Below are 13,307 nucleotides of genomic sequence, written 5' to 3'. Positions count from 1 at the left end.
AAATCTGAGGAGTTTGATTAGCATAGGAAAAAATGTGTGGAGTTTTTCCATCTAGAAGCTGAGGCAATAAACTGAGAATGAAAACAAAGTTACAGTTTGAGAGGGTACAAGGAATAGGATGCGCTGCTTGCAGTAATAATCTGCAACAGTGATCACAGGTTTTTTAACACCAGCATAAATGTAAGTGATCTGTGCACTAATAAGAATTAGAAACACTTGGACTACTCAAATTCTTGTGCAAAATGAATACATTATTTAAAAAGACAGATGTAAGGACTAGCCTGTAGCAGTGCTCCTTGGGAGACTAACTCTTGGCATTAGGTTTCCCAGTTGTTTGGATCAGTAAATATGCTTGAGAAAAGTATATAAAATAGCCAGAAAGTTCTGTTTCATGCACACATTTACTGTGGTGCGGGTCTGAGGTTTTCTTTATTAATAAAAACCATGTTAATCTGCTGTTATTATATTACAAAGGTTCCATATTGCTAGAGTTTTGTACTTCCTTGATGTTTCTCGTAGGCAGCTCCTCTAAGCACAGACTCTTCCTTCTTCTCACAGCACCCAACTGACTCCAGCTCCGCCTCAACCACTCTTTAGACCACTCTTCTTCTTATTGGCTACAGCTGCAGCCTGTTAGAGTCAGGCGTGCTCCTAATCTCTAATAATTGGCTCAGCTGCAACTCCTTAGGGATAAGATTACTTTCTACACTACCTTTAATTTCTTATATTGTATCCCCCTAGACTGATCCTTACTACAGCAGAATGCAAGACAAATCAGAAGGTGTCTGTAGTAATATCCAAATGACTGATCACAGACTATCCAGCAGAAGTAGTGAGTACTTAACTGGATGCTACCTGTGCTGTCTCCAGGTAGTCAAAGTTTAATAATAATTTAGATAAAACAGTTTTGGAGCACTATCTAAATGCAATGTCTTTTGCTGGATTGCCTGTGCTCTCTTTAGGAGCACAACAGTACAAATGGAACGTCCTAAGACAGTGGTAGGTGGCCCCAGATGCTCCAGTTAACAGGAACAACGTGCTGTCCTAATACTGCAGTCAGCCCCAGAGCAACCTGCATTAATGCATCTTGTCCTTTCCTGCTAAGTGCAAGGGGGAAAAACAAAACAAAACAAACACTCCCAACCAAATCATCCATACCTGAGCTCTCTGGCAACCTCACTTTGCTGGGAATCCTCCAGGATCTCAGGTAAACTGGTGATAATATCGTGCTGGATTGGTACTGGAGAGACACTAACCATCTGCATTAACTTCCTGACCAGATCCTGCAGACAAGAGGAGCACTGGTGAAATGCACAAATCTCTCAGCACAATATTATGCATCTGAGGTCCCTCGGTGCAACAAGTGCCCGAGTTTGAACCTACTGTCTCTTAACTCATTGTCCTGCTGACATCATGAAGCAGAGCATAGGTTTTTGTGGAAAAAGGACATTTTACAGCTAGGCTATAATGATCTTGGTGAGCAGAGGAAACAGGGAAACACAACAAGCTTCCTAGTGTTTAGTACTCCAGTAGAGAGTAACCCACAGAGACCAACTGACTTAGGGGAAAGAAGGAAAAGAATTACCAGAGCAGGAACAGAGAATTCATCCCCACATGCTTGCAAGTATCCAGTACCTTGTTAAAATTAAACAAGAGGGGATTGTAACTTCCTGCCAACAACAGCTTTAAAATGGAGTCATCTGTGTGAATACACATGCACAGATATAAATTCATGTAAAAGAATACTTAGAGCAAGGAAAGAAGAAAAATAGTAAAAGATGTTCAGATGTCACTCAAGGCAAACATAACAAAACAGAAAAAATTAAATCCCTCTTTCAGCATGTGAATACAAGAACAACATCAGTTCTCATCAGCACAATAATTCAATCTAATCCCACCTGAGAGGCATTCCAAAAGCTGTTTGGAAAAAGCATCTGTGTGATTGCACCTCTGGGACCCACCTGGCTGTCAAGGAGCCTGTCAAGCCACTTAAACTGATTGATGATGAGCCGGGGGAAATTCGTTCCAAAGGTGCCCACACTGAAAGAGCAGAAAAGGATACACAGCTTAGTCAGACCCACAGACTCAAGAGCTCTGCTGCTGGTCAGCAAGACCAGCTAACCCCATTCCTAACTGGTCACTAATACATAGAAAGAACTTAACTCTTCTTATAGTTTGAGAGGAGACAAGTGTAACAACATCCATTTTCCAGAATTCCCAAAGGATTCACAGCACAATTAACAGCTTATCATTTTACATCCAAAATTCTTTAGAATTCTTAGGTGGAAACAGTTCAGACCTTGTGACTGTCTATGTTAAATCCTCCTCAAACGAGATTTCAGTCTGAGACAATTTTTCGGACTACACCCCTGTGCAGCACTGGAACAAAAACTGCAGCAGGAACAGCCTCAGCTTCTTTCTGCCCCTTGGCCTGCCCCACTAACTCTGCAGTGAGCATCCAGGGCACAGGGAGAAGAGATGAAGTGCTCAAGTCTTGCCTGGTTACACCTCAAGATCTCTCACTCCACTGTGGTGTTCTACATTCAAAAACCAAGACATGCTCTTTCAATTTCCCTTGTTAGAACACAACTTGCAATTTTAAAAGGAGATCTGTTTGCATCTCCCAGCCTCCAAAAACTCTGCCAGCAGCCACTTCCATCTTTTTTTTTTAATGATGAGACACTCTGTAGTCCCTCTGCTGAAATAATTCCTAAGCTTGTGTCAGTAGCTGTGAAAAGCACAATCAATGTACAATGTCTGCATTTCACCTTCTAGAAATTTGTCTTCTGCTCTATGGACTCACAAATTTAAGGTCGTGGTACCTCACAGATTATTTTACACAGGTATGAAAAAAGCCCCACATCAGTGCAAACTGCCAGTCAGGCAATTTGAAGTAACAGCTAAAGTCAAACAGCTGGTGATTGTCCAAAAGAAATTTCATTTCAAGGCAGAGAGAAGCCAGTGTACACTCACATGTCAAAAAAGAATTCGGGGATCTTTTCCAGCAACAGTGTTATGACAGCAGGCTAAAAAAAGGAAAATGAAAGTGTTAGGGTCATTTACTGGTTGTGCTGTAGTACTGCCATAAAATCTTTCAGAAAAGATGAAATATACACAGAGAATAAAATGCTTGAAAGGCTCAACAAAGTATTTCCCGTATAAGAAATCTCTTGCCTAATGCCAGAAATGAGGCACAGCCTGTGAAGTGAAAACCACTTTTCAGAGGGTGATATAAACTACCCACATAACCCAACAGAATATAGCCATATGGGCCATTGAACCTCTCTTTCTCAGACCCTGAGCTGCTCTTCACCACAGAGAAAACTAAAGGATCAGTTTCAGGTAAGTTTGAAAACAGTACCCAGCTCTAGCACTTAAATAAACATTCTCCACAGTGCAAGTGATCAGAATTTCCTATGGTTGACCTGAGACATCATCTCTCATTCTGCCCCTGTTCACCTTTGAGAAGAGTCTGGCTCTGTGTTCCCTACACCTTACAACAAGGTGTTTGAAGAAAATGAAATTTCCCTTAATCTTCTTTTAAAACTGAACAAACCCAGTTCCCTCTGTCTCTGCTTGTCTGCCATGTGTTTCAGGCCCTAAGCATCTTTGTGTCCCTACAGCACCAAAAAAACACACTCCAGATGCAGCCTCACCTGCCTCAAAACCAGTTCTATTAATCCTTTACTTAAGTAAGCAAAATGTTCCCTACAATCAAAACCATTGTAAAGAGCAAGCTAAGGTTCCCATACCTGTAAGATCTTAATCCCAAGAAGCAGTTTAATGAGGCTTTCACAATATGAGTGCACCAGATTCCTGCAAGATGAAAGATTCCACAATTGTGTCAAAAACATGCTGGGAGAACAGGGTGTAACTCTTCCCATTACTGTTCTTTTAAAAACTACATACAATGACTTCAGGTAGCACATGGTAATCACAGACACATAAAAAGATTTACAACAGCACTTTAGCTCTGAACCAGCTCACTTTCTACAGGACTAGAAATGTGGAAGTCTGTGGTAAAGCTGTATCTCCTGGGGAAAAAAAAAATCTCAAAAAGGAATTGACCTTCACCACCCTGGCAAATATTTTTCATAGTATTTGGTTGTGGCCATAAAATGCCATGGAATCCAATGTGTGCCATGGGCAGACAGTAAATTCTGTGACTTAACACTCTAAACTCCCTGCTAATTAACAGCAGTGGACTACACCAGCCATCCTGCCTTGGCGTGCACCAGCTGGAGCCTTTAGCTGCACCCTGGTCAGTGTCCAGCATGTCACTAGAGACTGGCTCTGACTGAAGGGGAAGGCAAAACACATTTTCTCTACCTCGACCCCTCAGACCGTACAGGAGTGCACGGCAAGAGGCAGTTCTTGAACTGGTTCCTGTCCTTGATGTGAGATTCCAGGCCACTGATGAACTGCTTCACCACCTGCAAAGAGAGAAGTTATCCACCCTGAAGGGACACCCCAGTCAAGTGCTGTCCTTTAGGATGCATTTTGCAAGCAGATGGTGAGAACCACTAACCAGGGAACTGCAGACAGAAACTGTGATGGAGGAATGCTGGATAATAAAGAAATGCTAGTCTAGACCATTTCCAGAGGAAACAGTGATTGTTCTGCAAACTAATTTTAAAGCAAGTGTCTCACATTTTACTTTGATTTAAAAAGGCTTTGTCCTTCTTCCTGTTCAGCTGAGATAGCAACATTTAATGTGACAAGGGCTGCACCCAAAAAACATCTGCAGTCAAATCACTGGCCTCAGGACTTTCACCCTGGACTTGCTGTCTGGGGAGGAGCACCACATCATGGCACTGTTAATGCTGCCAGCTCCCACCCAACACAAAACCAAACCCAGCTTCCACCAGAAAGCTATGCAAGTGATTTGTCTGCTCTAAGAATCTTTGTCTATTGAATAATATTGCTAATGAAAATTACTCTGACACATAGAAAAACTGTGGGACTAAAAGGCTGGAACAGCAACACTAAGAGAACTGGAAAATCTGAACCACACAAATCCAAGATAAGCTGCTGTGTTGCACACTTTTGTATGGGCCTAGCCGGGACAGGCAGCTGCATTTGCATATTTTCCTACTCAGCAAACAGCTTTGAAGGTGGCTCCTGCCAAAGTTACTTACAGCTGGGTAAGTAGGGTGCTTCTCCAGGGCCAGGCAGAGTTTCTTCTGGAAAGCTATTTGATCAACAGCTAAGGAGACAGTTTAGAAAGGAAATAAAGAATGAGACACAGTCTGTCCATACAACATCATAACAGCTACACCAAGTACAAGCTCTCAAGCCCATCCAAAAACATTTTGCATTTGCTCTATTGAGAAGTCCAGTTGGCAAAAGCCTGGGTGGAATCAGCGCTTGTGCTTTCTCTAGTCAGGGCTGAGAGTAGCATTGAAGACACTGAATGCAGGACTTCCTGAAGGCCTTGCCTGAAATAAAAGGCAACAATGCCTCGTTTGCTCCCCCATTTCAGAGCTCCCGCCTCTGCAATTCAATACTGTAATCACAGATGCAGTCTAATATTTTTCTATATACCTCAAATAATCTTTCAGCAGTCTTTAGACTTAACAGATATACACCCAAAGAGGTGGAATAATGAGTTTAGGTGATGAATAATGAGTTTAGGCACTGAATTCAGCAGGAACAGGAGGTATTTAACAAAAAGCCAAATGAGGGTTTGCTTGAATTTTGAAACAAGCTGGCTCAAGCACTTTTGTACTGCAAGTAAAACACATCATTACTTTGTACTATCCATCCTTGCAGGTTTGATCTAAATCAGAAAGAGCAAATGTTGAACTCATACCTATTTCGTTCTGTCCCTCCCCAGCTTTCAGCACAATTCCTGATGTCCTGAGGAGCTCTTCAAAGACTCCCTCATTCTCCAATCCACAGAAGGCAGAGGCATTTTCCTTATCCGAACTCCGTGACTTCTTAGTTTCTAAGAAAACAAGACATAGTGCATCAAATATATAAAAAATCAGCAGTGTCATTAATAATCAGCATTATCAGAACTGCCATTTTGGCCTTCCCCCTGCCTGGGAGCTGTTGCCTCTATTAAGGGGTCTCCATCCCACTAAGATGATACCCAAGCACCTACTTGGCAAGTCTGTCTTGCAGCTCTCTTCAGAAGCATCAACTTTGGATAATTTCCTTTTTGAAACCATGGTAACAAAACCTTTGTTGTTGCCTAAAAAAATGCAGGAAAAAGACAAGTGTTTTATTCATCTCTTTTTTAAGCAGATCTAGAATGTATTAGTGAATAGCAAAAGGGAACGTGACAGAAATTGAGAGTGCTCAAAGAAAGACAGATTGCCTGGGTAACCAATATCACACCACATTTTTCTGCTATGCAGGTTGAAATTTTAGAGCTTGTCATATTTAAATAGCAGAATACATCCCTTTTTCTAAAATTCATAAAACAAGGCTTGGCCTTTCATTCAGACACCAGGCAAATGAAATGGAAATTAAAGTGAGCAACTACGAGGACTCAGATTGCATACAGTGAGCTAAACTCAAGCTAAAGACCCTCTCCTCATGCCTGGACAAAGCAAAAAAGGATTCACAGATGGGTATTCATGGGCCCAAACACATTAAGTGACCCTGTTCATGTCCCTAACCATGAATCATAGCCAGTGAGCTCTGTCAGCACAAACCTCCATCTCACCACCCTCTTTTGGGGGGTGGCAATGATTAAAAAGAAAAATAAACTCAATTCACCTTTAAAACGTAAAGGTTATGAAAAAAAGATATGTGAGCAACTCACGCTAAATTTCAAGTGCTTGGTAAAGGCTGGTAAAATGAGTTATTTAAAATATCAGCATGGAAGTGGAACAGTTTAAAAACAAAAGTGCAATGAGCCTTTCACAGCTGTTTCAGGTATATAAATATCTGAAAGATAGGTGCCAAGGAGATGGTGCCCGACTCTCTTCAGTGGTGCCCAGTGACGGGATAAGGAGCAATGGCCAAAACATGAAAGTTTCACTTCAACATGAGCAAAATCTTCTTTAGGTTGTGGATGGCAGAGCACTGGAACAGCTGCCCAGGGAAGGCGCGGACTCTCCCTCCCTGCAGCCATTCCCAACCCACCCGGACCCGCTCCTGTGTCACCTGCCCTGGGTGACCCTGCCCTGGCAGGGGGCTGCACTGGGTGATCCCCAGAGCTCCCTTCCAGCCCCACCACTGCTGGGATTCTGTTCTGGGTGCGAGGCGCAGCCTGACAGCCCAGCCAGGGCCAGGCTGGCCCCCTCCATCGCACCTACTGCCAAAGGCTGGGCACTGCCTCAGGCGGCCATTCCACCGCCTCAGCTCAGCTCAGCCCAGCCCATCTCACCTGAGCCCACCTCACCTGAGCTGAGCTGAGCTGAGCCGAGCCGAGCCGAGCTCACCTCCCGTCCTCTCCGGGCAGGGCAGGTCAGGGCAGGACAGGGCAGGACACGTCGCTGTCCCCTCACGGCGCTGTCCCCTCACGGCGCTCCCGCCACTCGCGCTCGAGTTTCCCGCCAGCGGCGCGCGCTGACGCCATTCCGCCGGCGGCGGAAGGGCCTGTCCCGATCCCGGTCCCGGAAGCGGAAGCGGGGCGTGCGGCGGCGGCCCGGTGTCGGCCGGAGCCGGGCCCGAGGCGGCACCGCCGCGATGAGCGAGCCCGAGCTGCTGCTGGACTCCAACATCCGGCTATGGGTGGTGCTGCCCATCGTCTTCATCACCTTCTTCGTGGGCATGATCCGGCACTACGTGTCCATCCTGCTGCAGAGCGACAAGCGCCTCACGCAGGAGCAGGTGTCCGACAGGTCAGGGCCCGCCTCACCCCCGCCCGCCCCCGCTCCCCCGGCCCGGCCCGGCCCGGCCCGGCCGCTAACGCCGCGTGTCTTTCTTCCAGCCAAGTCCTGATCCGGAGCAGAGTCCTTCGGGAAAATGGAAAATACATTCCAAAGCAGGTACGGAGTTGCGCGGTCGGGCTTTACAAGGATGGCTGGGAAAGGAGCACAGAGCGCGGGGCTCTGTCTGGGCAGTGCCGCGGGAGGAGCAGCGCCCACAAGGGCCCGCGGGGTCAGACGCTGCCGGGTCACCCCTGGGCCAGAGCAGTGTCCAGGAGGGCAGATTGCTGGGAATCTTGGACACAGCACCACTGTGTACGTTAGCTGTCCCTGCTCGATGTTTTAACTGCACGCTGACATGAGATGTGCCTCAAAACTGCTGTGTTTAATATCTGCCAGCAAGCATACAGGGATGTAATGCTAGCTTGGGATAACGAGGTGGTCATACAATGTCAGCTGAAATGTTTGCTAATCTAAAAATGCATCGCTTATGTTGGCTCTATTGGTACCAAATGTGTATTTTGTGACATCCAGAGGTCAGCTGGGCGAGTGAAAATGTTCCATGTATCAGTATTGTTGATCCACCAGCACAAAGAATTTGCACAAAACACTAAAAGCTCTTTAATTAACATGGGTTTCTCTTCAGAGAATCCTTGTAATTACTTCAAGAATTTTAGAGAGCCAGAGATCTGGTACTCTGGATGCAGAAAAATACAAGGAGCTTTAGAACACGTGGGCAGTGAGGCACCTATCCCACGAAGGTGTGTTGTGAAAGAACTCACGAGATGTCTGAATGTCTGAGCAAGAACTAATGCTTCTGTCCTTTTACTTCTTATGGTGTTGGCATTGTCTTTCTCTGCTTTCAGTCTTTCCTGTCCCGGAAATATTTTTTTAATAACCCCGAGGATGGATTTTTTAAGAAAACAAAAAGAAAGGTAGTGCCTCCTTCACCTATGACAGGTATGTTAAGGTACCCTAACTGCAGCCAGGTAGAAAAACCTGTCAGTGTCTGCTGAGGGTGGAAGGTGAATCAGCTTTGCAGGGAGCTCAGGCAGTGTGAGGGAGAGGGTGGGAGTGAGATCCCTCTCTTGGATAACAAAAACATTAGGTTGCTTCACGTTGCTTAACTTCAGCCCTGAGCTGCTTGCAGCATCTCAGGAGACCTGACCTCCTCAGGGTAGCCAGGAGTGGGAGTCCTGCTCTTGTCTCCTTTTGCCAATGTTTTGCTCCAGCTCCCAGAGGGTCTTCCCTAAAGTGATTTAATTTAACTAATGTATACAGCAAAACAGGAGCTTGTTGTCCTTCCTCTACCCAGGTCAGCTGACAGGGGTCAGGCAAGTCCAGAGATCTGGGACAAGGGATGGGGTCAGGCACAGCACAGAACACACCACCTCTGTGGCAGAAGCCACCACCACACTGCTGCTCATCTCCTTTTGCAAAGTATTGTCAGCAATGGAAAATTGTAGATATTGGGATAGGAGTGTTGTCTCATGCAGCTTCTTAATTAAATTATCTGACATGTAATTACTTGTTTCTCTATTGTGATGTGCTGCTGTTTACACCCTGTCTATGATTTGCAGATCCCACCATGCTGACAGATATGATGAAAGGGAATGTAACCAATGTTCTGCCTATGATCCTCATTGGTGGTTGGATCAACATGACATTTTCAGGATTTGTCACAAGTAAGTGTCTGGAGTAACATGGATTTGGCTGTGTTTCTGAAGATGGCCTTGAGGGTCTGAACCACATCAGAGGTTTGCTCCTGGACCTGAGAGCAGTCAGTTAGAAGCAGCATAAATCTGGCTTGTGGCACTGCTGCTCTTCACTCCACAAACTGCACAGATTTGCTTGTCCCGTTGCAAAGGGTGGAAATTGTTTTGAGTGTTGGTCATGGTCTCAAAGAAAATAGCTCATGTACTTGGGAACAACTGTAGTGACAAAAGCAGTATTTTATTAAAACTGCCTGAAATTCAGGTTGATGCAGTGGATTTTCCTCTGAACTTGTCCAGGGAATTGGTTACTGTGTGGAGTGTACACATCAAAAATACTTACTTAAATTCATAATTCTGGGGGTTTTTTTCTATACTGTTAATGTGATAACTTTCTTTAACAAGGGACATTTCCTTTCACAGTCACTGAAGTAATACCTGTGAGATATGGTCATCTGATTAAGTTTCAGAAAGTCTTTTCATGTTAAAATGAATACAGAACTGCAGCTTTTTCAAAAATCCAAGTTAACTTTTTATTGTACACATTGCACTCAGACTACATGAGATGTAATAAAAGAGCTACCTGCTTCCTTTGCCCTGTGCTTTGCAATCATGCAGTGTCACTTTGTAAAACTGGGCTTTTTTTTCTTTGCCCTGCAGCAAAGGTCCCCTTTCCCCTGACGCTGCGTTTTAAGCCAATGCTGCAGCAGGGAATTGAGCTGCTCACTTTGGATGCATCCTGGTAAGTCCCTGTCCTCAGCAAGCAAGGTCCAGTTCCCACTTGGAAAATGTTGAATGTGTTAATAGCTCTTGGCTGGTCTGTGTGTGCTGCTGGAATGAGGTCATGAGCCAGCTTTGAACTGACAACAACTGTGCTTGTTCTGATTTGTCAGGGTGAGCTCTGCTTCCTGGTACTTCTTGAATGTGTTTGGACTCAGAAGCATTTATACTCTCATCCTGGGCCAAGATAATGGTAAGGCACTTGCCATTTCTGGGAACTGGCTGCCCCTTCCATGGGATGTTGTCTGAGGCAGCCAAGAAGTTCCTGAATTCTTCTCTCATTTCTGTGAGGTTACTTACTGTCCATGGGCCAGGTTTGACATCACCTGCAGCAAGTACCCACATCTCCTGTACCAGCCACTGGTTCATAAACTTCCATGGTTTTTAGCCCAGGCTTTCTTTCCCATCAAATCAGTGCAAAAGTTTTGCACTCGGGTTTGTTTTATTTCTAGCGAGAATTGGCTTTAAGGAAAACTGCAGAGATTTTTTAATGTTAGATGTGGGGCAAGACAGATGTGCATTGGGAATAGAAAACTACTTTCCTCAAATTTTCGGCATATTTTATGTAAATCTGGCTAAGACAGAGCAGGTGAGAGCAATATGTCTTGTGAGGACTCCTGGCACAGCAGTGTTGCATTCTGGCTGTTGCTGCAATGTATTCATCCATAGATAAAAACCTTCCCAACTGCTCCATGCTCCAGGGAATGCTCTTCAATAGCACAGAAATCAACCTCTCATTTCTCATTTGCAGCTGCAGATCAGTCCAGGGTGATGCAAGAACAAATGACAGGGGCAGCAATGGCCATGCCAGCAGATACTAACAAAGCATTTAAGGTACAGTATTCCCACCTGCACTCCTGCTTGTGTGAGCTTGTAGCGTTGTAAGCCGCATGTAACTCATCTCCATGTGTCAAGGGAATTGCTCTGGATTCCTGTTCCTAAAATTAGAGCTGACAGCTTATGAAGGCTGTGGGAGTTACTCTGGATCTGGCAGAGCCCAAATACCCTGAAGTAAATCTGACGGATCAGTCATTGCTGGTACAAAAGCTGAATTTATGTCCCATCCTCTGCTTTTGGTGAGGAAGGGGTTTTTTTACCTTGAGGTATACTTCCAAATCAGAAGCTGGATCTCCAAAAGTTGTGTTAATAGTGCAGCTGAGCACGAGTCCAGCAGGCCCCTGATCAAACTTGGGTAAAAAAATCAAGAAAGCCAGTCAGTTCAGTGGAAAAACCTTCAGCAATTTACTGTCTTGAAGTTCTCCTAAAGCAGTTCCCATAGGCACTTCCTTGGAGGCAGACTGCCTCTGCCTTTCACAGGCAGTGTTTATGGCCAGGTTTATGCACAAAGGACAGACCTGGTTTCTGGTTTTGTGTACTGTAGAAGAGGTTTAGCCACACATCATCTGCTGCCTGGGAAGTTGGGATGGTCTGCTCCTGCAGTTTGTTTTCAGTAACCTTCCTGGTTAAAATCCCACACTACCCAGGCAGAGGCTCAGCCAGGAAAAAGGATGGCTGCAGTTGGCAGCAGTGCTAGAGCAGTGGCTCTTCTGCCACACTTAGCACTGAAGTGCAGTTCCAGCCAGTCTGACTCCACTTCCACCCAGTACTGGCTCTCCACAGCATTTCTGCCAATTCAGCCTTGCAGGGACCAAAACCCACAACATGTTCCAGCAGAAACAAAAGGGGAAAAGCCCATATTGCAAGAGAAGTGTTCTAGCCAAGAAATAAAAATCCCTTGCTGGGCATCATATGGCATGGTTTTTTGCAGGCTTTGTGCACAAGTCTGTGATCAGGTGCAATAGTTTTGGCCTCTTACCTGTTGTTATCAAGTAACTGAACTAAACAATTACCTCACTGCAAAGCACTTGGCCCACCAGAACAGAACTGGCCGTTATAGAAGCTATGGACTGTTCCAGAAGGTTAGAGGGTTGGCAGAAAGTAGATAATGTAGTTTTTCTAATTTCTGTGATGCAATTTGTATTGAGCAACTAATATCTAATTAACCATAAACCACTGATTTCAGAGAGTTGATAGGATTGCCAGGTTTTTAATAGAAATCAGTGTTTGTTGCAGTTTTTAAAAAGCAAGCACTGCTTTGTGTAGTTCTTGTCAAACTAATCCTATGTTGCTTTTTCTTCTCTACTTGTGTTCACTGCTAATGCAGACGGAATGGGAAGCCTTAGAACTGACAGATCATCAGTGGGCCTTAGAAGATGTAGAAGAAGAGCTCATGGCAAAAGACCTCCATTTTGAAGGCATGTTTAAGGAAGAACTTCAGACCTCCATCTTCTGAATTTGAGAATATGCTTTTGTCACCTCTTGTAAAAGTTATTTGAAAAGAAATCTGTTATTTAGAACTATATAATGTATTTTAGCAAGCCTGCAATTAAAATAAAAACGTCATGTTCAGAACTGCAGTGCCCTCACTTGGATTTGAGCCCACAGACACACACACACTATTTCCCTATTAATATAATCCTTCCCAAGTCCATTTGTAAGCACCTGAGTGCCCACACAGCCTCTCTTGCCTGCGAGCAGGGTGTTGCCAAGGGCTGCCTGGCTGTTTTTTACTGGGCCAGGTGGGATAATAAATGCTGCCCACCTTGCACTGTAGAGAACAGGGAGCAACTGTTCCTGGCTTACCCCTTGAAGAAACTCCTCAGATCTCTTCCCCAGAGAGATCAGTCCCAACCTAGACAAATGCTTTTTAAAAATAAGCTCTTCCATACTCAGACTGTTATTTCGCCCCCCCCTCTTTATTCTGAGCACCTTTTTCTCAGGGTAACACTGTAAAACTTCTTCAAGGCAGGAGCTGAGCCAGGACTGACACTGATTTTCTGTTCACACCCAATACCTTCCCAGTGAACAGGGAAGCTGCCCCTTTGCTTTCCCTTCTTCCCACGATGGGTTTCACAACATGTTTTGGGGAGCAGCCCTTCAGAGCAAAGTTCAGCAGCTGCTGTTCTACATTAAGGCTCGTTAACCCTCAGGA

General features: G+C 44.9%; 2 protein-coding genes across 3 annotated transcripts in view; one reads left to right on the top strand and one right to left on the bottom strand.

The window, feature by feature from the left end:
• Nucleotides 1-7,558, bottom strand: part of FANCD2 (FA complementation group D2) — a 36,049-nt gene extending 28,491 nt beyond the window's left edge. The window contains exons 1-9 of one of the 2 annotated variants that reach the window (XM_059856378.1): nt 7,355-7,558; nt 6,107-6,196; nt 5,813-5,947; nt 5,139-5,206; nt 4,330-4,433; nt 3,753-3,816; nt 2,974-3,026; nt 1,962-2,040; nt 1,159-1,283 (exon numbers count right to left, since the gene is read on the bottom strand). In XM_059856378.1, the coding sequence (XP_059712361.1) occupies nt 1,159-1,283; nt 1,962-2,040; nt 2,974-3,026; nt 3,753-3,816; nt 4,330-4,433; nt 5,139-5,206; nt 5,813-5,947; nt 6,107-6,173 (695 nt within the window). In that variant the 5' untranslated portion in view covers nt 6,174-6,196; nt 7,355-7,558. The remainder of the gene's footprint in view (nt 1-1,158; nt 1,284-1,961; nt 2,041-2,973; nt 3,027-3,752; nt 3,817-4,329; nt 4,434-5,138; nt 5,207-5,812; nt 5,948-6,106; nt 6,197-7,354) is intronic. The other variant, XM_059856379.1, reaches the window with a different exon arrangement.
• An 8-nt stretch (nt 7,559-7,566) lies between these two features.
• Nucleotides 7,567-12,727, top strand: EMC3 (ER membrane protein complex subunit 3). The gene is made up of 8 exons (XM_059856381.1): nt 7,567-7,796; nt 7,886-7,943; nt 8,690-8,783; nt 9,404-9,508; nt 10,196-10,277; nt 10,429-10,508; nt 11,067-11,149; nt 12,480-12,727. The coding sequence occupies exons 1-8, from the start codon at nt 7,642-7,644 to the stop codon at nt 12,606-12,608; spliced, it is 786 nt and encodes a 261-aa protein (XP_059712364.1). The 5' UTR covers nt 7,567-7,641; the 3' UTR covers nt 12,609-12,727.
• Nucleotides 12,728-13,307: the final 580 nt, after the last annotated feature.

The sequence above is a fragment of the Haemorhous mexicanus genome, chromosome 11, assembly GCF_027477595.1.
Source record: "Haemorhous mexicanus isolate bHaeMex1 chromosome 11, bHaeMex1.pri, whole genome shotgun sequence".
NCBI lineage: Eukaryota > Metazoa > Chordata > Aves > Passeriformes > Fringillidae > Haemorhous > Haemorhous mexicanus.
The sequence above is the reverse complement of the archived record's forward strand: the minus strand, read 5'-3'. Positions and strand labels throughout refer to the sequence as shown.

What these genes read in the sequence shown, in the direction of transcription:
- EMC3 (XM_059856381.1), top strand. Translation starts at nt 7,642, where the DNA reads ATGAGCGAGCCCGAGCTGCTGCTGGACTCCAACATCCGGCTATGGGTG. An exon ending in CAGGAGCAGGTGTCCGACAG is followed by an intron (nt 7,797 to 7,885) that starts GTCAGGGCCCGC and finishes TCTTTCTTCCAG; the next exon opens with CCAAGTCCTGATCCGGAGCA. An exon ending in GAAAATACATTCCAAAGCAG is followed by an intron (nt 7,944 to 8,689) that starts GTACGGAGTTGC and finishes CTCTGCTTTCAG; the next exon opens with TCTTTCCTGTCCCGGAAATA.